Genomic DNA, 21,969 nt, shown 5'->3' with positions numbered 1-21,969 from the left:
ACACACACACACACACACACCTCCTCCCTTACCACCCCACGGCTCCTCTTGCATGCTTGCTTTGTTTAAGACGCTTTTTTTCTGGAGTGAAACAGCTGCCAGGAAATGTACAGTGAGTCCATCTGGAATTTAAATGAAAGGGGGAAGAGTCCCCACCGGGAAGATATACAGTGAGCAAAGTAGCATTAGCAGACTAATTTACAGGAGGAGAGACGGGCGGGATGAAAAAGAGAAATGCTTTGGCAGTATCTGCTTCAGAGACCTCAAAGACCTGTCATCAGCAGACGGGAGCGTTTAGTTACTGTAATCACCTGGTGTTGTGGGTGGTGATGATTAGATACAGATGAATTGATAGGGATTTCCTGGATGCTGCCACATCTAATTTCCTTTACTCACTGGAGCCTTAATCACGACTGCCCCGTCTGAACTTTCTTGTTTCAATCTTTCCCTCTGTCTCTCTTTCTCTCTCTCCCTTATCAGCCAAATAGGAGGAGAACAAATAATACAACTAGCTGCTTGAGTCAGCTAAGGATATTTTCCCTAGTTAAGTTTATATGATTCTTTTATTACCTTTTTAACTTTGTGTCTGCTTTTAAAAGTGACTGTCAATAAAGGTCAGTTAGGCTGTTGTCTACACCTTTACTTGCACTCCAATATCTGTTTATTTATATGTACGATGTATTGTAAAGTGAAACTCGTGTGCTGGGGTTTGGTTGCTTGGCTGCTGATGAGACATCAATCAGTAGGAATGTTGACCTGTAAGCGAATCTGTCCTGCACACCTCTTGTAAGCTCACTTAGTTTAGTTTACTCTTCATTTTAGTATGATGAATTAAGCATTGTTCAGTGAGATGTACGAAGTTTGAGATACAGCTTCAAAACTCAACCCTGCTTTATGCATCATCCCAGCTTTTATCCCTGACCTTTCTGGCATGTTGGATCTATTTTGTGCCGGATTTTGGTTTCAAGGCAAATAGGGCTGAAGCAACACATACAACACTTTTCAAATACTAAATTCTAAAACACTTTGAAAATCCTTATTACTTTCATTCCACTTACAAACTGTCTACAATTTTGTGTTGGTTTATCACATAAAATCTCATTTAAAAAAAAATAAAAAAAACAACATTGTTTGTTGTTATAATGTAATATATTTGGAAATGTCCAAGTAGCTGAAATACTTTTCCTCAATGCTTTGTGTAAGATGCCCAAAATAGGCTATGTTTCAGTTTGATTTGATCTGAGTTTTTTGCAGCTTTTGAGTGTCTCCTCTGGTAAAATTTTATGACTTATTCCATTTAATAAGTTCGGTAGACACTGAACTATGCATGTTTTGCTGCTTTGAGCAAGTTAACAGGGCCTTACTCTTTTCTTTTCGGATATTTTTGAAAGCTGAAAAACATTAGAGGCTTAAATAAGTAGATTCATCAGTTGTTAGCCTTTTTGTTTCTGCTTTATCAATTGAGATCAGTACAAGTCTAACTTGTGGACTCAATGTCCCGTTGTCTGTCTTGTACAACTGATGGTGCTGCCTTCACAGCTGTCACCGCCTCCCCACCCTCAGTGGTGATGATGTGTAGTTCCAGGAGGTTCTGCAGCTTATCATCTGAATTCTGGCACCGAGAGTCAAAAATCTGTAACATTCTGTGTACAACTGAGCTCTGGGCTTTAGAAATGAAGACTAAAAATTTCTGTGATGTGGAAAAACATGTTTTTCTTTTTTCTCTGTCCACTTTGCAATGATCCATCTGACCTCATTCAGCACTGCTGAGACTCATAGCAGACCATAGAAACACTAATAGTACCAGCACACTTCTGCAAAACCTTATTCAACTTTTGAGCATAAAGCATTGGTAGTTAATAAAACACAATTGCATAAGTGGAATTATAAGTTGTGTTTTTTTTGTTGCCCAAATTTTTATTTTTTTGAATATGCTTTGTTCCCTTGTTTTAGACCTCCAGATCGTCGTCGCAGAGACCTTTTTGGTCTTGCTAACAACACTCAGTTTCACGACAGCAGTCAGAGCAATACTACCCTTGGCTCAGGGGATAACAGCACACATGTCATCCCTCCTGTCATTGAGTATCCCTTCCTTGATGACAGAACGTCAACAGAATCTCTAGAAATCTCTGACCTAAAGCCTTTCACCTTGTACCTTATTGAAATCCACGCCTGCAACAAGGACCTGGGCTACAACTGCAGCATCGGAGCTTTTGTTTTTTCTAGGACTAAACCTGCCGGTAAGGAGAGGACAATCTCGTGAGTCTTGTGAAAAATCTAAAGATAGTTATGTTATTGTTTTGTGTGTGTAAATGTGTTTGGCAGCTAAAGCAGATGACATCCCTGGGAAGGTTGTCTATGAAATCTGTGACAAGACCGAGGGGTGTGTGGTGCTGCACTGGTCAAAGCCCGTCAATCCTAACGGACTTATTCTGATGTATGAGATCAAGTACCGTCTGGGAAATGAGGTAATTCTGGCAGGGTATGATTACAGACACTTTACACTTTACTAATATGTATGCAGCTTGCCATGTTTACTGGCACCTTTGATAAGGAAAAAAAAAAAGCTTTCTTTAAAAGCCTTTAAGAAAAGCTGTTAGTCTTCTATTAGAACTTTGGAAGAGAAACAGGCCAATAGCTACACAGATCCTCCACTGTACTTGAAACTTAACCACTGTTGAAATCAGTCTTCCAGAACCTAAACTCTGATATAAGTAGAACAATTGTTTTGTCCCAGACACTATGCCCTAAAGTGAAAAATAAAGGTAAAAAAAATAACAATGTGAAAGTGATTCAGAATACAAATAGTGTAAAACAGGCAAAGCTGTGTTTTACAAAAAGTAACCACCGTTAATTTCTTTTCTCCTAGCCTGAGAAGCATAAGTGTGTGTCGCATCAGCAGTACCACAAATACAACGGAGTTCGCTTGACAATCCTGAGCTCCGGGAACTACTCTGCTCAAGTGAGGGCCACGTCTCTGGCAGGAAATGGCTCATGGACAGAGAGCATCTTCTTCTACGTGCCTCCGCCTAAACGTAAAGCAACAATACAGCATTTTAAGATTATGTGTGCATGGGTCCAGTAAAAGTCCTTGTCCTTAGCCTGTCCAGAACTTTAATGTCAAAACTGTCTTACCTGTGATAATGAGAATTATTATTAGACTGCTACTCATTTATCTGAATTTTATCATTTTATTTGGAAATCAATATTTCAGAGTCTTAAGAGTGTAGAGACACAGAATCCAAGTTGGTTGGTTCAGTTGAAATTTCCACAGACTGAAGATTTAGGGAGGCAACCCATCTGCTGCGCTGTGCAGCTTACCTGCATTACTGCTGCATTACTGAATCACTGCATCACTGCAGTGTGCAGTGAGTCATGCAAAAAGATCAAGTACAGTTGTTGGTCATTTTCATGCTAAAAAATTGTTCTTAATTCATCTGGTGCAATATTTTATTGCAGCAACTTTTTTGCATGAAATGTATCACTATGCTTGTAATGAATTAAGTCTTACTTTTTGAATTGAATTTCTGAAATAAATGTAGAATTTCCTAAGATGTACTAAATTCAGCTGTTGTTTTTCTTTATTTTGTCTCTCAGGAGATGATTTTGCGACGCTCTACTTGGTCATCATCCTGCCCATTATAGCGGCTCTCGTAATCGCAAGCCTCACCACCATTCTCTTCATCATCAACAAAAAGAGGCAAGTGCTTCCATTTATTAGGCTGCATTGCTCATGAAGCGTAATGATGAGAGTAATGTTATTTAGATTTAATAGGTGTATTCATTTAGATCCCCCTTTGGGGAAGAGCAGACGTCCTATTGAGGACTAAATATTGCATCGGAAACCAAAGCTTGCTTGTCAGCTCACTCAGTCGGACTTGTGTTTCCAGAAACAACAACAGACTTGGGAATGGAGTCCTTTATGCATCTGTCAACCCAGAGTACATCAGTGCGGCTGAAAGTAAGAATGTCAAACAATTTTTTCCGACTTCTCAGCTGTACTGTTTGGATGCTTGTGCATGTTGGGTTGACCCGGCATACTTTTTTTTTTTTTTTGCTGCTGCAGTGTACACTCCAGATGAGTGGGAGGTGGCCAGGGAAAAGATCACCATGCACAAGGAGCTGGGGCAGGGCTCCTTCGGCATGGTGTACGAAGGCACAGCCAAAGGCGTCATCAAGGATGAACCTGAGACACGGGTGGCGATCAAGACGGTGAACGAGTCAGCAAGCATGAGGGAGCGGATAGAGTTTCTGAACGAGGCGTCCGTGATGAAAGAGTTCAACTGTCATCATGTGGTAAGGTGGACTTATGATAAAACAGCTGAAAAAACACAGACAGATGGTTCAGAATAACTTCATAATGGATCAGGAAATGGCACAGTGCTCACCATTATCATTACTTCCTAATTATTCTGCATATACACAAACGAAGAGCGGGGCCAGCAGGGCATGAGGACTTGGAGCTTGTAGTTCTCTACAGCTGTAGCCGGAGGCAAAGAAACTGCCTCCTGGAGATTCTTTACATTCTCACATCAATGTGATCACGGCCTCATTAACTGCGTTAAATGGAAGTGGTAAAGATTCCCCTTTTAGAACGCTGCTCCCACGGGTTTCTGTTCGTGTTTCAGTGATAAAAAGTCAAGCACTCCTTAATTAAATTCACTTTGAATTTCAGTTATTCAGTTATTTCCTACAAATAACTACAGTAAAACAATCATGTTAGTCATCAATACGAAGTACAGTAGGACAAAATTGTGACAAATTGTGATTCGCGTATTTCACTGTTCCTCTGACTGTGACGCTGTGGCCTCACTCCACTCTTCGGTGTCTTTTTCTTCTGAAGCCTGTGGTGCAGGTGTGTTTTTTTCGAGAGAAGAACATTGTTACCTGTTGTTGTTGTCGCTCCCTTTTCTTCTGGGCAAAAATATTTGCCAAAATTTGCCAAGCTGTATTACGTATATTTAGATATTGTAATGTTATTGACACACAGGTACAGAAGAAGCGCTGAGACTGTTTAGCCAATCAGGACGCAGAACACAATGCACTGTGAAAAAAAAAACAAAACAACTGCACAAAAAACTCAATGAAGCAGCGAGGCTGTGAAAGGTGAACCGCGTCACATCGAGGGTTCACTGTAATATAAAAGCTTGTTTTTACTTTAATGATCTTCAGAGCTAGTTAAAGATAAATTCTGTGCTTCTTAAGTATGCATTACAATTCCACTGCAATATTATGAATATTTTTGCTTTGTAACATGATGTTGGTTTCTCTGAATTTGCGCAGCCGACTTATTTTCTGCTACTGTTGACGTGTAGGTGCGGCTGCTGGGTGTGGTCTCTCAGGGACAACCAACCTTGGTTATCATGGAGCTGATGACCCGTGGGGATCTCAAGAGTCACCTCCGCTCTCTTCGTAATGAAGTAAGCAACGTCTCCCAACAAACACACACGCATTCACTCAAAAACCAGGGGCCAGAAGGTAATTTGTAGTAGTACATTGGTTAAGAAATGAAAATCATACTGTTTTACATGTTTATATCACACAAACAATGGATTTTATTAAGTGTTTAAGACACACCAATAAAGTTACTGGAGAAGTTTACAGCGAGGTAAGGGTAATGATATCCTGAGCTTTGAAGATCCCACAGAGCACTGAACCTGAATTGGGACGAATATAAGAAAATTGCAACACATGGCTGTCCACCTAAACTGACAGGACAGGCAGGAGAGTATTAGTCAGAGAAGCACACAAGAGGCCAATATTAACTCTGGAGGAAGTGCAAAAATCCAGATCTCAGGCTGGAGAATCTGTTGACAGGACAGCTACTAGATGTGGCATCAACACTGGCCTTTGTGGAAAATTTACGAGGATTCCATTTTTGAAAGAAAGCCATAAAAAAATAGTTTTTTTTATTTTAATTTTCTGTTTTGTTAAGTAGTTTGTCTGTTTTTAAAACTTTTACAATCTGAGCTTTTGTGTATTCTAAGCATAAGGCATTAATAAAGTATTAAAAACAAGGACAGCACATTGTAGGGCTTATTTTATCATTCTGATCAGAACTATGTTTATATTAATAGCTTTCTAAATGTAGACTTTGTGGATATATGTACGAAATTTGTTTTAAGTTTCTGAAAACAGCCTAATTAAATGGATAAAACTAATTTTGTTAAAAGCATCAGGGCAGCTTATGAGGTCTCATTATCTTCTCGTCTTGCTGTGCAACAGAACACCACCTCTCAGGTCTTGCCCCCGCTGAAAAAGATGATCCAGATGACGGGGGAGATTGCAGACGGCATGGCTTACCTGAACGCCAACAAGTTTGTCCACAGAGACCTGGCTGCCAGGAACTGCATGGTAACGGAGGACTTTACGGTGAAGATAGGAGGTGGGTCTTATAAGTGTTGTGTGTTCCTCTCCCAGGTTGTTCAAGGCTGAACTGATTCTAAGTGAATGCCTAAGGCAGTGGAGTCTTAATGTAGACAGACAGAAAGAGGGAGATTGTGAGAGGGAAAATTTTTGCTTTCAGGAGTTTTCTCTGAAGAGATACTTAGTGGCTTCCTCAACCTGTTTGTTTTGTTTTTTGTTTTTTTTTCTGTCAGATTTTGGCATGACCAGAGATATTTATGAGACGGATTACTATCGAAAAGGAGGAAAGGGCCTGCTGCCAGTTCGCTGGATGTCTCCAGAGTCACTGAAAGATGGCGTCTTCACAACAATGTCTGATGTTTGGTATGGGAACAAACTGCTCACATAAACACAAGACGACTGCCTTCCTTCATACATGTGTGAACCTGCTTCAATCCGGGGGCTTTAAACCGCCTGCATATTTTCTCTTTGTGTTGGATAATACTCTAAAACTGTTCACGCTGTGGGGTCACAACTGTATAAACCTACAGCTCACTTCACAGCCAGGATTCTTTACAAGATTTTCACTCAACAATTTGAACACGAGTTTCCTGCCATGACAGCTTGTATTTCCAAAACATCAAAATCTTTTTTTTTTTTTTTTTTTCCTGTTTAGGTTGCTGGCTTGCTCTTTGCTAATTCCTTCCGCTCTACAAAACACTATATCTCTCTTTTTTTTTAACTTTGTATTTCTGAGCCTACAGCAACCTCACATTTTCCCTACCTCTGCTGCAGTCTCACTGTTTACTAGCTCCCCTGCAAGTTTTTGTTCCCCAACTCAATGTGTCCCACGGATTAGTTTGCAAGAGTGGGTATAAACTGCTCCAGATGTTCACAAATGAGAGCTTGTGTTTACACCACAAGCCCACCTTCACATCATGTGTACTACATCCTGCTCCTCTTTGATGTTAAAGTTTAGTGTGGGACAAACCAATTATGGGCTTCATGAGGAGTGTGTTAATCAGGAGAGAAGGAACACTTCCTGAAACATATAGAGTGTTGTAACCTGGTTAATTTGAAGGAACTCTTTGAAAATAAGACTTCCAAAGAGTAAATAAACGTTAGGTGAATGCAAACATTTTCATTTATAGAGAATAACATTTAATTTTGTAGCATGTATCACACATGTCCAGCACTTATCAAAGAATTAAATAAGTGTTTCATAAAATAAAGCAGAAATACATAATAAAAAAAATTATGACATTAAACAAGAAATTAAAACATAAAAACATAAAACAGCCACAGTTTTATTGAAGTTTAATAATTTGTTTCTTTCTTGTACAAATAAGTTTTCCCCTAATCACTGCTTATGGTCATCAAGCAGTTGGTTATAGAAGACAATCTGTAGACCTCTGTGGGCTTGAAAGAGCAAAATATCTAAATATAATCTCCAAAAACACAAGGAGAAACTTGGTGAACCCGACAGAATATCTTTGCTAAAATATTTCTTTTTAAAACAATATGAGCCTTAAGACAGAATCCTTTAAAAATCTAAACCTGGATGCTTTCTAGGGTCTACACATATAATTAGTGACTGAGTAACAATTTCTCTTCTTCAAAAGAAACCTTTACTAAACTTGTCAAACACATCAGAAATTAGATTAACTTAAATTTAGACTTGTAAACAGTCTATATTTAGACTTGTTTTGCAGTTTACCCCCATGTTTTCTTGTCAACATATTTTGGACATGCGGGTATGTCAGATCGTTTGTTCTGTATTCTCATAACCAAAAACATTCTGAAGAGTGAGCTGGAAGGAGGACAGGATTTAAGATGGGCAAAAAATATTACTTCATTTTGTTTGCATTATGCTTCAAACCAACTGTTATTAATTTAGACTAATTACTATACATAGTAGTTTTCTAAAATGTCATTTTAGAAGCAGGTTCCACTCTGTCTCTAATATATAGTCAGCAACTGATGTGCAAAAGACTGCTTTGAATTTTGAGCTAAAAACGTATTGTCCATCCATTCTTTTGAGATTTTATGGAGATGTTGACATTCTGTTCATTCTTTGCTCCACATAAATATCAAGTCCATGCCTGTCTTATTTAAGATCTCCGTTCTTCTTATTTAATTTGGCAGGAATAAATCTTTATTTCATAAAGGAGTAGTTCTAATATTTTTTTAAATAGTGGATTAGATTAGAGGTTATAAATAGTCAATATTTTACAGAGATTAGTTTGCAGCTAATCCCAGTCAATCTGCAGTGTATTTTGTTATGATAAACCAAGAAAACAAAAACTCCCACTAGTTTAATAAGTGTTTATTTGACTTTAAATGAGAATGTGGAGAATTTCAATGTTTTTTAAAGAGATATTAATTATAGAAATTTTTCTTGACGTTTTCTATTTAATCTCCAGAAACAAAACCTTTGGTTTCATGTTTGTTTTTTGATGTGACTCTGCAGGTCATTTGGTGTCGTGCTGTGGGAGATCGCCACCTTAGCTGAACAGCCTTACCAGGGCATGTCCAATGAACAAGTGCTGCGCTTTGTCATGGAAGGGGGACTCCTGGACAAACCCGACAACTGCCCGGACATGCTGTAAGTCTTGTGATTGAAAGAATGAACTGCTCTCTGTGCCTCTTCTGTCCCGTCAATATTTGACCACGCGTCTATTTTAGGTTGAGGTTTTAAGGGCAAGAGATACTGCGTGCGTACGCTGCAGTGAAGGCTGACATTAACGTCAGCGGTTAAAAGCAGTCGGTTGACGGCATGACTTAGACGGTCAGCTGGCAGCCGGGGGCCTCCTCACTCGTCGATATCGGCCCATAGAAGGAATGCCACAACCAGTGTGTGAAAGATGCCAGTCATTCCGACTGTGGGAATCGTTATTGGGAGGGACAAGCAACAGAAATAAGCACATCAGAAGCCATTAACATATTTGTGATTTCTTTGTGAAAACATTCCTGCTTTTTGAGAGCCGGAAATAGAAGACTGATGACTCTCAGCATGTAGGGCGGCAAACACTGTATGCGTTTCTTTGACCTCAATAAGAAGGCATTCTGTGCTCTCCCCTGCCGCTCCACATGGCTGACCTCACCTTAGAAAGAGCGCAAGCAGAACAAAAAATAGGGCTGAGTGTTGTGCAGGCACAAACCTCTGGTTTCTATGGCAGCCCCAACAGTTTTGTCCTGATTACAGGAGTGTGTGGATTGTGTTACAGAGGTGGTGCTGGAGTAAGGGCTTAGCTTTTTTTTGTCTTTGAGCGCCATGCAGGGGAGTCAGAACGCTGCTCATGGCCGCCTATGCTTTGGTGTTTCAAAGGAGGCTTGAGGAAGACTACTGAAGCCAGACATTTAGACAAAGAGTGATGAATAGAGGGGATAACACAAAGTGGAAGTAGGGAGGAAAACATGCAGTAAGAATGAGTCATATTTGGATGTTTTTCAACGTCTCCATGCAAAGTATTCCTCAGGTAGCTGTGAGTCACACAACTTGCCTACGGACTAAAGTTGCTTCTTTCAAGCAGGGTTACAAACAAAAGAGACTACATTGTGCCAGTAACTTTTATTGACAACTCTGTTAAAGATGTATTACAAAACTTACAATGAATCAGTTTTTATTATTGCATTAGAATTATTACAGATTATTTATCCGTCCATTGATTATACCTGCTTGCAGGGTTACGGGGCTCTAATAATATGTTTAAAATAAATGTAAATCGTGTAATTCTTTACGTTTGTGTTTCTTATTAAGTCTATGAGTTTCAGTAAACTTTAAATTTGTCGATGCTTAGCTTTCTATTTCCCTTGTGTATAAGTATGTGACTAATTTTTCTTAGCAACTGGCCAACATACTGAAAGAGGGCCCATATTTATATTAGCTATGAACAAAGGAAGTAAAAAAAAAATAAAAAATCTCAGTGCTAAAGAGATGTACAGAGGGACATCCGGGGCTCACCAAGTGCAATAGCTCCCCAGTATTTTCATGTGACATTTAGCATTTTATTGGTCACAACAGTTTAAAATCTGCATCACTGACACTGTGTTATTTGACCAGTGCCTGAAATTAAACACCGGCTGAGATGAGCACTGATAAACCCTGGTGAGGAATTTCAGGATGTAATGGACACCAGCCTAGTGCTAAACAAAACATTGACAGAAGGAATAAACAACAAAGTATAAGGTAGCATAGCTGAGGCTATATTTACATGGCCTATACAATTGAAACAACTCTGGTTTTGACAAGTTAGAAGTGAGTTTCCACTAACAGCATGAATGACAAGATCCTGAGAAGAAGTCACATTTTTAACCTGTTTTATAAATTATCCTCAACAAGTGTACTGGACACCAGATATTGGGCGAAGCAGAAGGCAGGTTACTGTGGTTTGTCAGCACAGCCGAAAGTATTAGATTTCTTTTCATTAGAACTCTGCGTGGGTTTGGACATGATATGTCAACTTTGAGATGTTTCCTGCAATTCTGGGAAAAACAAACAAAAAAAAAAAAAGACAGCCACCCCCTCTGCTGCTCCAGAATAAGAAGTTAGACCTGGGCTTAGGCAAGCTCTACCTCAAATTTCTCTGGGAGGAGAACAGCTGGCACCTAGCTGCAGGACTGATTCTGAACGCCAAGAAGGCCTCAAGGAGAGAAGACAAACAAGACTGAGGGGGAACAGCGGTAACAGAGCTTGAGATGGCTGAGGTGTTTATGTCAGTGAGCCTTAGAGAGTATTCTTAGCTTGTTTGTGTATAATTGAAGTTGCGGCATGTGGTGCAGAACCACACAAAACTGTAATAATTCTCTCTTTTTATGGTGTTGTTTTGACATTCCCAAAGCTCGGTTGCTGGCCTGGCACAGTAACCTGAAAGAAGACTTACTGCTCCACTGAGTGGATTTTACATAACAGATCTGTGCTGTGGTAGAAAAACATCAAAATTGCACATCTTTGAAGCAGCCATAAAGTTAACTTCTAAATTTACAAGCAGTGTCAATACGCCTCTGCGCCAAAGATTAGTCTTTGTTAGAAAACCAGACATTATGGGAGAGGAGACACACTCATTAACATATCTGAAGCGTTTAAGTGAAGTTAAAAAGAGCAGATTTATAACAGACGGGACATGCTTTTTATATTCACACCTGTAGAAGAAGATGGAAAAACAGCAGCTAAGACTATTTATGTAAATCTATAACTTGTTACTGTAATTTACAACTTTAATATTTTGTTTGTACATAACTTTAAAGTCAAAACACATCAGCAAACTGAGCTTAAATGTCAAAAGAGCACACAAACTTTGAAATGTCAGTCTCTCCTGCCACCTGCTGGTGAGAAACAGGCTGACAACGATTAAACGCTGCATCCAGGCAAACTGCTTAAACCACTGCAGTGCAAGTAGTTCTCTACCCAAAACATTCTATGCCATCAACTTACACACCACAGTTTTTGCATATAATTTTGGATTCTGACACTGAAGTGTAATTTAGGAATCTTAATTCTATAATGCAGCATTAATAATCTTGCTTTTTGTAAAGTTCTTTAAACCTATTTGCACTTTTCTGTTCTCTGTGGACCCTGTGCATTTTAATTCGGCCAAATTCTCCATGAATCTGCATTCGTTCATATTTCTTCCCTGCTTTGATTGTCAGAGGGCAAAATGAATCTTTGATTGAAAATTTACTTTTCTTATTTCAGCCACTTTTAAAGCACAAGGTAGATGTTAAACCCTGTCAATACGTTAATTTTGGCTATGCTTAACAGTGCTTTGAAAACATTACAGACTCATTTTCTTGTTGCTTCTTGTCACAGTTGTCTATTAGTCTTTGACTATCAGTCAAAAGCCTTCCAAGTAATAAATGTAGTTTTTTGGGGGGTTTTTTAATATTGTACTGGGGTGAAAAAAGCTATTACATCCAGCCTGGTACAATATGAAAAAATAATTTTAACTTGGCAGAAAGAACTGAGAGAAGAGTTCTTGGTCCCATCAATTACAGCAAGTTGTTGAAGTGTTGCAGCAGCAAAGTCATCTATCCACTTTTGAAATAATTTTGATTGGCCAAACAGAATATTCTAATCTATCAGTTTTCAAAAATCCAAAGTGGTGTTATCAGGGCCAAAATAAAACATGTGGCTCAGATTCTTTTCTTTAAAAAAGTTCAAAATTTAAGGAGCAAATTTTTTAATCGCCATGGCATTCATACGATGTGCTCCCTTCAGGTTTGAGCTGATGAGGATGTGCTGGCAGTACAACCCCAAGATGCGTCCGTCCTTCCTGGAGATCATCAGCAGCATCAAAGGGGATTTGGATCCCCACTTCCAGGAGGTGAGCTTCTTCTACAGTGAGGAGAACAAGCCGCCGGACATGGAGGAGCTCGACATGGAGGTGGAGAACATGGAGAACATTCCACTGGACCCTGTATCTACCAGGCAACCATCAGCTGCTGGCGTACCCCCGTCTGGGTGTATGGGAAGCAGGTCACCTCCTTCCTCGCAGCAGTTGTCCCCCTTGCAAGGCCCAAGTACTCCCTTACTAGGATCTGTGTCCCATTCGCCACCGGGGCCTCTGCCCTCGGCCATGACGTCTTCGGGACAGGGCTCGGACAAGCACTCAGGACATGCTTTGGCCAACGGGCCTGTGGTGGTCCTGCGACCCAACTTTGATGAGTTGGAGCCGTACGCGCACATGAACGGAGGCAGAAAGAACGAACGGGCGTTACCGCTGCCCCAGTCGTCGGCCTGCTGATATCAGTCCAGCATCTCCTCTTCTGCTCACACAGGGTAACTAAAACCTCTCAGTCTCTTCAGGAGAGTTGAGCGAGGTAAGAAAATTACTTTGTTTCTACTGTGTGCCACTAGATGGGCTCTCCACTCCATTTAAGGTGTGGAACGACCAGAGAACACAAACTCTGAGAACTGTATGCCAGTGTGGAGTTTGGTGGCTCAGACACACTGGGGGACTCCTTCCTGTGCGGCCTACATTGTTAAATACAAGCCCTTCAAGAAGGAAAACAACATAAGGATGTATATTGGCACACAGACTTCTACATGAACTCAAGAAAAAAACTTTTTAGCATATCTGCCAGCAAAACCAACAGAAGAGCACTTTTGTCCTGAGGATTTCAGAGAGGATGTGATGAATATATTGAGCATCTATTTATAGAATCCCGTCATTCTCTCTACATTATGGTAAAGCTCCTCCTTTTTGTGAGCCAGCCGGGTTCATGTTGTGTGGCAAAATCTCCTTTAAAAATAAGACTCTTAAATATTATTATTTTCTACGTGATCCTGTCAGGTGTGAGTTAAATTGGTAGGCCTGTTTTGTATCTGCCAAACTTTTGCCAAATCAAGCTTTTCCTTCAGTCTCCTAAGGGTGTCCTCTTTTTTGTTAAAAACTGTGATTCAGAGTTAATGATAAATCAAATCCTCCTGTGCAATAAAGAAAAAAAAAATTACTTGCCATATAACTTAAAATGTTTTACTAAATTTAAATGCAAGGGTTGCCAGATCATGCGGGGTCAAATAACACATCATAAACAGAAGCCAGCCCAAACACAATGCCAGGTACAAGACTCTACTTAAAGAAGGGACTGTCAAGTCATAAGCAGCCGCAATATTGTGATTGGAGATGGAGAATGCAGGCTTTGAATTTGATCGCACTATTTTGTGCTATTTATGTTGATGGCGATAAAAGCTGAAAATAAATAATCATTTTGGCTGTAAATCTGTTACTACATACAGTCAGATCCTCAAGGACAAACATTGAAACTAAAACTACAGTACAGTATTCATTCCAATCAATCCTACTTTTAAAAATAATAACCACACTGTATGCATTGAAAAATAGTTCATTAAGCAAACAATAAAATTGATCTTTAGTTCTGAACAACAATCCCTCCATATTAATTAAACAAAAAGTAGATCAAGGTTTTAAAAATTCATATTCGAGGCATAAAACGTAAGACACAGGGCTGGGTGATACAATGTAAAAATATTTCAATATATTTAGGATTTATAGCATTACATAGCGAGACATGTAAATTCATTCCTAATCACTCTAATTACATTCAACCTCTGACTTCAGTGGCAAAACACAACTCAGATTTATCAGGATAATAAAAGTTGCAGCTGTCCTCTCACATAATCCAGCATTAGAATGACTTAACGAGTCTGGCTCCAAAGGTTAAGATACTATTTGGGTCTCATTTTGAAAAGAATAGATTTGACTGGCAACTATTTTTGCAAAAACCACGCGCTAACTGATATTACAGGGAAAATATAAATCCCTGTTACCACTGACAGCTGACAAGATTGGAAAACTTTTAACTACTAAACAAAATATCCGAATAAACTGTTTGCACAGCATGAGAGAGCTAACATGAGACATGCTTTGACACATCAGCGATTTAAACACATGGGAAATAAATGGAGAATCTTGTCATGAAAAATTATTAGAAGTTACTCTGTAGGGTTTAAAATTAACAATACAGTACAATCTGTCTAGAAACTGATTATTCAATAAATATTTAGCATAATATTAACACCCGGCAGAATAAAAATTTAAAAAGGCGGTTTCATAGAGGCATCAAATTCCTAACACTTTATCGTTAGTACTGGTATTGAGAAAGGTCACATAAAACTACTCTTTGTTTGCTGGCTGCCTAGTGTTGTAAGTGTTTTAGCTTTGTAGACACTCCCATCAACACATGGTGCCTTGACGATCTTTGTGCTGCAGCCCTCAACTAGTCTTTCCCTCTTTTGTAAGATCATTAGCCAAAATGTAGCTTTTAACAAAACTTGAGCAGCTTTTGTGGCAATGAGCAGATGGCTCTCTCATCCAGGATGATAAAATGTCAAAGTTGTTTCAAGTGTATCACTTTAAAAGTCCATGATGTAGGACTGTTTTCATTCATCCATCCATTTTCTGGTCACCCTTGTCCATAATGGGGTCGAGAGGGTTGCTGGTGTCTATCTCCAGCTACGTTCCGGGCAAGAGGCGGGGTCACCCTGGACAGGTCGCCAGTCTGTCGCAGGGCAACACAGAGACATACAGAACACACAACCATTCACACACACACTCACACCTAGGGAGGACTGTTTTCATTTGTAAGCCTACTTATTTGTTAATTTAGCATCCGTCATTAAAAACTAAATTGTTGGGCTGTTATTTTTACCTCTGTCACAACTTGTAAACAGTCTAGATGCTAAAGAGATTTATTTATTTATTTTTATTGGCTGGGGGAGATCTGGGTAAGGGATTTGATCTGCATTAAGAAAAAACATATTTATCACCCAGTCCCAAGTCAAATTACCAGAAACCACTTAAGCCTAATCAATTAAACAATCAGTTCAAAAATCAATCCCAGATGAGCCCCAAAATTATTATGGCTGAAACTCAGTATTAAGACAGAATAGCCCAGTTTGGCTGAGCTTTGAGAAATTTATATAAACAGGAGAGAAAAATGCTGAAAATGCTGTACTAGTATTTGTAACATGCCTCACATCATGCAGCATAGCTTGTGCTCTTTGACAAAGAGAAAGTACAGCTGTGACATTACATTGTTTCAAACTGATGTAAAAATGTGGTTTCGCACAGAATGAACCAAAAAATATAACATATCAGCATGGTACAGATGTACTCAAATCATGTTATAAAACATTTGAAAATTTGATTATAATTTATTAATGACATTCAACTACCAATAGTACCTGCAGTTCTTGAATCTGGATCAAAAATGAAGTTCTTGTAGCATTTTGATTAGTGTATGATATAAAATTGATTTCTTTGGGGGGGGGGGGAGTAACTAAATAATAACCACAACAATTAAAAAATGTCTTCCTCCTCAAGAAAACCCCTTTTTACATATGTTTGGTCCAAAAAATCAACAACTCTGAATTACCATCTCAGTCTATTCTTTAGTTTGAAATATGTTTCAGTGCAAATCATTGGTCCTCTAGAGCTGATAACCCAGCTTGTCACCCTGCTTTACTTTCTCAAAGTTTTGAGATGAACATTGTTCAGGCCCAACAAATTGGAGGCATCAATCGAGAGGCTGTTGGATCAGATTTAGTAGCCTAGAGGCAAACGTTCAAGTCTCTACAAATGGTCATTATTGGTCTTTCTTGCATTTCAAACACACAGGAAAGGTCTTACAGTTGCATTTTAGACTGCAGGATCATTTTTATACACATCATTGGGTTTTGTCACTTTTAAAAAAAATTAATAAATACAACTTTTTTATACTTTTAAAAATGTTTGCCTCTATGTCTGTACAGAACAAAGCTGCTATTTTATTCTTTTTCTGTTTTTGGATGTTATATATATAAATATATCTATATATAGAGAAATCCTTCAGGTTTGCTATTTTATGATCTCCACAGCAGTCCCTTTTTATATCTTTAAGCTCTGTTTAAAACAAAAAATAAAATAGAAAGTTACCCCTCAAGATTTTGAGTAACACTAAATTTCATTCATTGCCTTTTTTAATGACTCTGTCTCTTGTTGTTTGACAATATATATAATTATTAGAGATGAACATGTTAGCTCGATGTGTGAGCTTGTACTTCTGCACCCTTTGTTGTTGTTTTTTTTCTATTATTATTGTTTAGCACTGTGCCTAGTGTTGCCCCCTAGGTACGATTTAATCTCAGGTTACAGTAAAGGCTTTGCTTTCCCTACACATTCTCCTCTCCTTTACTTGCCTCACCTTTTGCCCTTTTCCAAGTCACCCCTCTCATGTTTTCTAAAGTGAAACAGTTTCCTCTTCCCTTCCCTTTGCTGGTCTCTAACAACAAACCTGCGCCTCCTTTCAAAGTCAGGATTAGCTCCGACATACAAGACGGCACTTCAGACCAGATCTGGTTTGCAAACCCATCCACCTCACGCCTAATCTCCAGTAAATAGGGCTAACTGGGTTCTCTTGTTTGCCTTAACTATGTCAACCATATATCCTAAGCATTTAAAGTTTGCAATTTTCATTTTATCCTCTCAAGCACAAAATGACATCATTCCTGCTAGTATCAAAATTTCAAGATGAGATTTCAAAAGCCGCATCTGAAAGCCAAATAAAGGATGGGTTAAAGTCCAGGGAAGGGAACAAGTTTCAATGTCACAATTGAAAATAAAAGGTCTTAAAATGGCTGAATAGTAAAAAGTGTGTTGAAGGATTTATAATGTTGCCTGGTGATTTTCTTTTTTTTTTTCTCCTCTTAAACTTATTTTCCTTGTAGGAGTGTTTGTTTATTTATTTATTGTTGTATTTTCCTTTTGAATACCAGTAAAAATCACTGTAAAAATGCCCCATAAATAAGTACAAACTTGGTTTAATATTTTTATTATTTTATGTATGCATTGTCCTTGAGGTCATGGCGAGGGTACTTGTTTTTTTTATTTTATTTTTTTTTTTTTTTTTTCAATTCAGGCATATATCTACCTCACTCTTTTTAAATATGTGTATAAGCAAAAACAAATACATCTCACTCTTAAATTTTAGGAGAAACCTCACCTAGTTAAATTTTTAAAAAGTCCACAGGGATCTAGATAAAACCTCATATAAAGCAGACCGGGACAAAGGTGGAATGAGTTCGGCCCGTGAATGCCCACACGACTGGTTTTACAAAAAAAAGTTTCTATCTCAAATTTAGAATAAAGACACCACAGAGCTGACAAAACTTCACAGTTTTTCAGCTGGATCATAAACAACCGGTGTGAATCAGTACATGATGAAACAGAGCCAAACATTCCATCTCCACCGAGTTCCGACCTATTGTCACAACCTTCAAATCCTCAAACCACAACCATCAGAATCTCATCGAAAATGTATTTATAAAAAAAAAATCTTAAAAAGATGACACAGGAAATATTAAGAAAGGGAAATGTATTATTTACCTCCAAGAATAAAAAAAAACACACTACATATATATGCGGTTCTACTTGCAGGTGATATGCCATTTTAAAACCTTTACTTTATTCCAAAACCGACAGCATTTAATTTCTGCCTGAAGTATCGATAAGTGTTGTGAATGTAACAAGGACAGATATGTAGTTTTCACACAGAGCATCTAAGAAAAAGGAAAATCTCACCTTGTACCTGTTTCTACCTTCTGTAAGCATAAAAAAAAAAACACTTTTCGCTTATTAGTGGCAGAGAGCTAAAAAGCCACTATTTAGTTTTATCATTTCTGTAAACTCTATGTGGTTCTTTGTCATGTATCGATTAGAAATGTTGTGTCCATGTGATTTTCTTAGTTTTGATCTTTCAGACATTACAATGGATATAAAAAGTTTACACACCGCTGGTAAAATGCCAGATTTCAAGAGTTGGACCAAGATAAACCATTTCAGAATTTTAACCCTCTCTAATGGGGACACATTTACAGTACAACAGTGTTTTGAGTGGGTCACATTAAACTATGTTGTATTGGACCATTCAATCTAAGCTTCAAGGCATGACACTACCACCATTTTGCATCACTGAGTGTATGAGGGTTTTTTTTATTTTTTATTTTTTTACTAAGGTGCCTTGTTTGTTCTAAACAGCTTTTTAAAATCATAGCCCCAAAAAATTAAACACTGGTTTTGTTGAACTGCAACACGTTTTCATGTCATGGGTTAGGGAAATGTCAAAAGTGTTTTTTGCAAAATTGGATTGGATTCCAGTTTGTCATTCTACTCCTTAGCCTAGACACATAAAGAACACAGGAGGCCGTCATCTCACATGCTACACAGTCAGTACTTGCCAGACTTTCTGACCAGTTTTCTTCTCGTCTTTCCACTAACTTCAGATGTTGCCCAGTTTCTGGTAATGTCATTGTTATGCCCCAATTTCTCAACCTGATGATGACTCTTTGAACTGTGCTCCATGAAATATCTAAAACCTTGGAAACTCTTTTGTGCTTTTCTCTCAAAGATTTTTGGTTTGTGGTACATTAAAGGAGGAAAAGGTTCTGACATGGTTTATCATGATTTCACTTTTTACATATAAGCAGGCATCTTAACAGGGGTCGTGTTTCCACTGTATCTGTACACGCCACTTTTAGTGCTGCCAGTTTAGTCACCACAGTGGATCTTACAGCATCACCAAAAATGTTATCTGTACAAGGAAGCGAAGCAGCTCCAACACCTCAAAACCTCTTTCAAAGCCTCAGCTGCACGTTTTACTCATGGCCATTGGCATATTGATGGACTTGGAGGAAAGTGGGCTTTTTTCTCCCTTTTTTTCAAATTAGAAGTTACCCACAAGGTAACTATTAATGTAAACGTTTGGTGCTCAGTCCTCTTAATCATGCAACTGAACAATCTTTTCATGTTTTTTAAAGAGCCAAGTTGCTGCTGAATTTCTTTACAGAAACCACCACTGACAAGCAAAAAAGTTCAAGACGTTAACATATCTGTGTGTTTATGTTTGTCCAGAAATTGTTACATATTTTTGTTTTTCAGTTCTTAGCAGTCACTGATATGCTAAGGGAGGAGCTACCGGTTACTATTAGATCCCAAACCTGTCAAACCTGCAACATGTCCAACATGGACAGAGCCAGGACAGGGATGTTGCATAAATTACGGGTAGTTCAGGTAACGAGTGAACAACGTAGTTAGTAAAAGATAATTTAAAGTTTCACAAGTCGCTCTTTGATTTACTGTAGACTGTAACCATAATCATACTCACATTCTTTCAATTTTTTTCATTAAAAAACGTCAGGTTTATGGAGAAGGCATCACAGCAGTCTCCTGCAATAATTAGGTTTGAGGTGTATTGATTCACTCATGTCTGTTTTTGTTTTATTTCATCTGCATTCCTAAAACCTTCAGAGGGGCCTTGGTCTTCTACTGCTACTACACTTATTAAATTCTGTGTTCATAACTTGACAGGGGAAGAATAATCAAACTGCTGATTTGGCTCTGGTCTCTGTCTTCTTTTCAAGCTCTGTGTCTGAGGCCTCAAAGTTGTTTTTTCACACTTATAGCTGAGATGGTGTATTTTTAAGAAGCCGTCTCAAAAATGTGTATAAGAGAATTTCTTGTATTTTACTTTTTTCTGAAATTTTGAATAAATAAGTAAATGAGAACTATGTTTGTTTGTTTTATTTTTCTGCATACAGGACAATCTTGGAAGAAAACCTGAAGGAGACTGTAAAATACTTGAGACTGAGCTAAAAAGATATACATATTCATGTAGTGAGAAGGCTAGCTTAAATGGTCCCGAGCTTAATTAAATCAATTTTGTGGCGAAATTTCAATAATAAAGTCCACAGATTCTTTTTGTTAACCTTTCATTTCAAATCTCAGTGAATTACTCCACAGTATAGTTGTAACGGGACAATAGTGGAAAAGTTCAAGGCATGCTGAGTGAAAATCTACCTATGTTTCCGAGTGATATTTGGCTTCTTCCAGCTGATCAAGCATCATGACAATTATTTCCTGCAGAAGAGGTACCAGTCTCTCAGCCGAGGATAAGCTGCCAGATGAGGGTATATGGATGAAAGCTGCTCTCCTCTCACCATGATACAGTGAGCAGTAATAAGCAAAATCACACAAGTATCTGAAAAGAAGAAAGTACGACCTTATACTTGCGTCTGTTAATGCAGATCAGAAAAAGGGCTGGCTGCCTACCTGCCAGCATCTCTAGAATGAATCACATCTATCCCTGCTTGCTTAAAGTGCTTGGAGATGGCCCTCATATTAACAACGGAGTCCAGTTTCTCTGGGCCGCCTACAAAGCAGCAGTGATCTGTGGGGCAGCAGCTGCAAACGTCTCGGGTGGTGTATCCGCTGTTCTTACCAGTTTGCTCCAAAATGACAAGACTGGAACCTCTGGCTATGCCCAGGTGAACAGCAAACTGGGAACACAAGCATGCAAACACGATTCACCTTCTTGTGTTTCAAAAATGTGTGTTCTCTATAGATACTGTGGCAAAAATCACACACAGTGATATAATGTCTTATTTCATAGGTATATTGTGGTTACCCTAAGGAGCAAAGTAACAAGGCAAATAATGCCAACAACTATCAATATAATATCCTCTTATATTGAACTAAAACAAAACACAAATTTACCAAAAAAAAGAGAGAGTATTACAGACCTTTAACCATTTTGAATGCTTTGCATAATGATTTTTATTAGGCTTTTTAGGTGTGTCAAATCCAAATTTTTATTTCTACCTTTGGTTTAAGGGTCTGCCAAAGCTCAGCAATAATCCTCTGGGTTGAACTGTAGCTAACTGGCAGTTCCTTGATATAAACATCGATGCGCTGTCCCATCCCGGCCAACTTTAATCCCTGCGGTAAACGAAACACACAGCTAAAATTAACCAGAGAAGTAAACAGGAGTGTGTTTTCCAAACATTGGACCTTACCTGGGCTGTTATCCAGCTGGGGTTCACCAAGAACTGTCTGAACGGTCCAAACCCTTTAAAGTGTATTCAACACGTGTTTCTAAAAGTATGGAGAGTGTACATATCATTGAGCAAATTCTTATTTTACCTGTAACAACAACAATTTCTCTGTCGCTCATAGCGTGTCCAAGCTAATAGAGGGTAGCAAATAGAGTAAACAGAGGGAAAACATTTCTACTCCTTGTAATTTACGAGGCGTCCGCCAGGAGGAGCCATTCCATTTAATAACTGAAGCT

General features: G+C 38.6%; 2 protein-coding genes across 3 annotated transcripts in view; one reads left to right on the top strand and one right to left on the bottom strand.

The window, feature by feature from the left end:
- igf1ra (insulin-like growth factor 1a receptor) overlaps positions 1-20,407 on the top strand; it is an 88,990-nt gene extending 68,583 nt beyond the window's left edge. Inside the window, exons 11-21 of the mRNA XM_044123685.1 lie at positions 1,954-2,240; positions 2,326-2,468; positions 2,870-3,035; positions 3,598-3,700; positions 3,891-3,961; positions 4,067-4,296; positions 5,316-5,420; positions 6,226-6,385; positions 6,600-6,729; positions 8,816-8,950; positions 12,563-20,407. Coding sequence (XP_043979620.1) covers positions 1,954-2,240; positions 2,326-2,468; positions 2,870-3,035; positions 3,598-3,700; positions 3,891-3,961; positions 4,067-4,296; positions 5,316-5,420; positions 6,226-6,385; positions 6,600-6,729; positions 8,816-8,950; positions 12,563-13,088 — 2,056 coding nt within the window. The 3' untranslated portion in view covers positions 13,089-20,407. The remainder of the gene's footprint in view (positions 1-1,953; positions 2,241-2,325; positions 2,469-2,869; positions 3,036-3,597; positions 3,701-3,890; positions 3,962-4,066; positions 4,297-5,315; positions 5,421-6,225; positions 6,386-6,599; positions 6,730-8,815; positions 8,951-12,562) is intronic.
- pgpep1l (pyroglutamyl-peptidase I like) lies at positions 18,203-21,939 on the bottom strand. Of its 2 annotated transcripts, XM_044123699.1 has the most exons (6): positions 21,822-21,939; positions 21,695-21,747; positions 21,501-21,617; positions 21,121-21,178; positions 20,952-21,051; positions 18,203-20,880 (listed from the first exon to the last, which is right to left on the bottom strand). In XM_044123699.1, the coding sequence occupies exons 1-6, from the start codon at positions 21,850-21,852 to the stop codon at positions 20,700-20,702; spliced, it is 540 nt and encodes a 179-aa protein (XP_043979634.1). In that variant the 5' UTR covers positions 21,853-21,939; the 3' UTR covers positions 18,203-20,699. The 2 variants fall into 2 exon arrangements, with proteins under 2 accessions (XP_043979634.1, XP_043979633.1); XM_044123698.1 differs by having other exon boundaries at positions 20,952-21,178.
- Positions 21,940-21,969: the final 30 nt, after the last annotated feature.

The sequence above is a fragment of the Gambusia affinis genome, linkage group LG08 (assembly GCF_019740435.1).
Source record: "Gambusia affinis linkage group LG08, SWU_Gaff_1.0, whole genome shotgun sequence".
Taxonomy (NCBI): Eukaryota; Metazoa; Chordata; class Actinopteri; order Cyprinodontiformes; family Poeciliidae; genus Gambusia; species Gambusia affinis.
The sequence above is the reverse complement of the archived record's forward strand: the minus strand, read 5'-3'. Positions and strand labels throughout refer to the sequence as shown.

Bases quoted from the DNA above. Each gene is read 5' to 3' on its own strand.
- pgpep1l (XM_044123698.1), bottom strand. From the start codon at position 21,852: ATGAGCGACAGAGAAATTGTTGTTGTTACAG. The intron at 21,179-21,500 runs GTAGAAATAAAA...TTGTGTTCCCAG, and splicing joins GGCAGACCCTTAAACCAAAG to TTTGCTGTTCACCTGGGCAT. The intron at 20,881-20,951 runs GTAGGCAGCCAG...TCTTCTTTTCAG, and splicing joins CATTCTAGAGATGCTGGCAG to ATACTTGTGTGATTTTGCTT.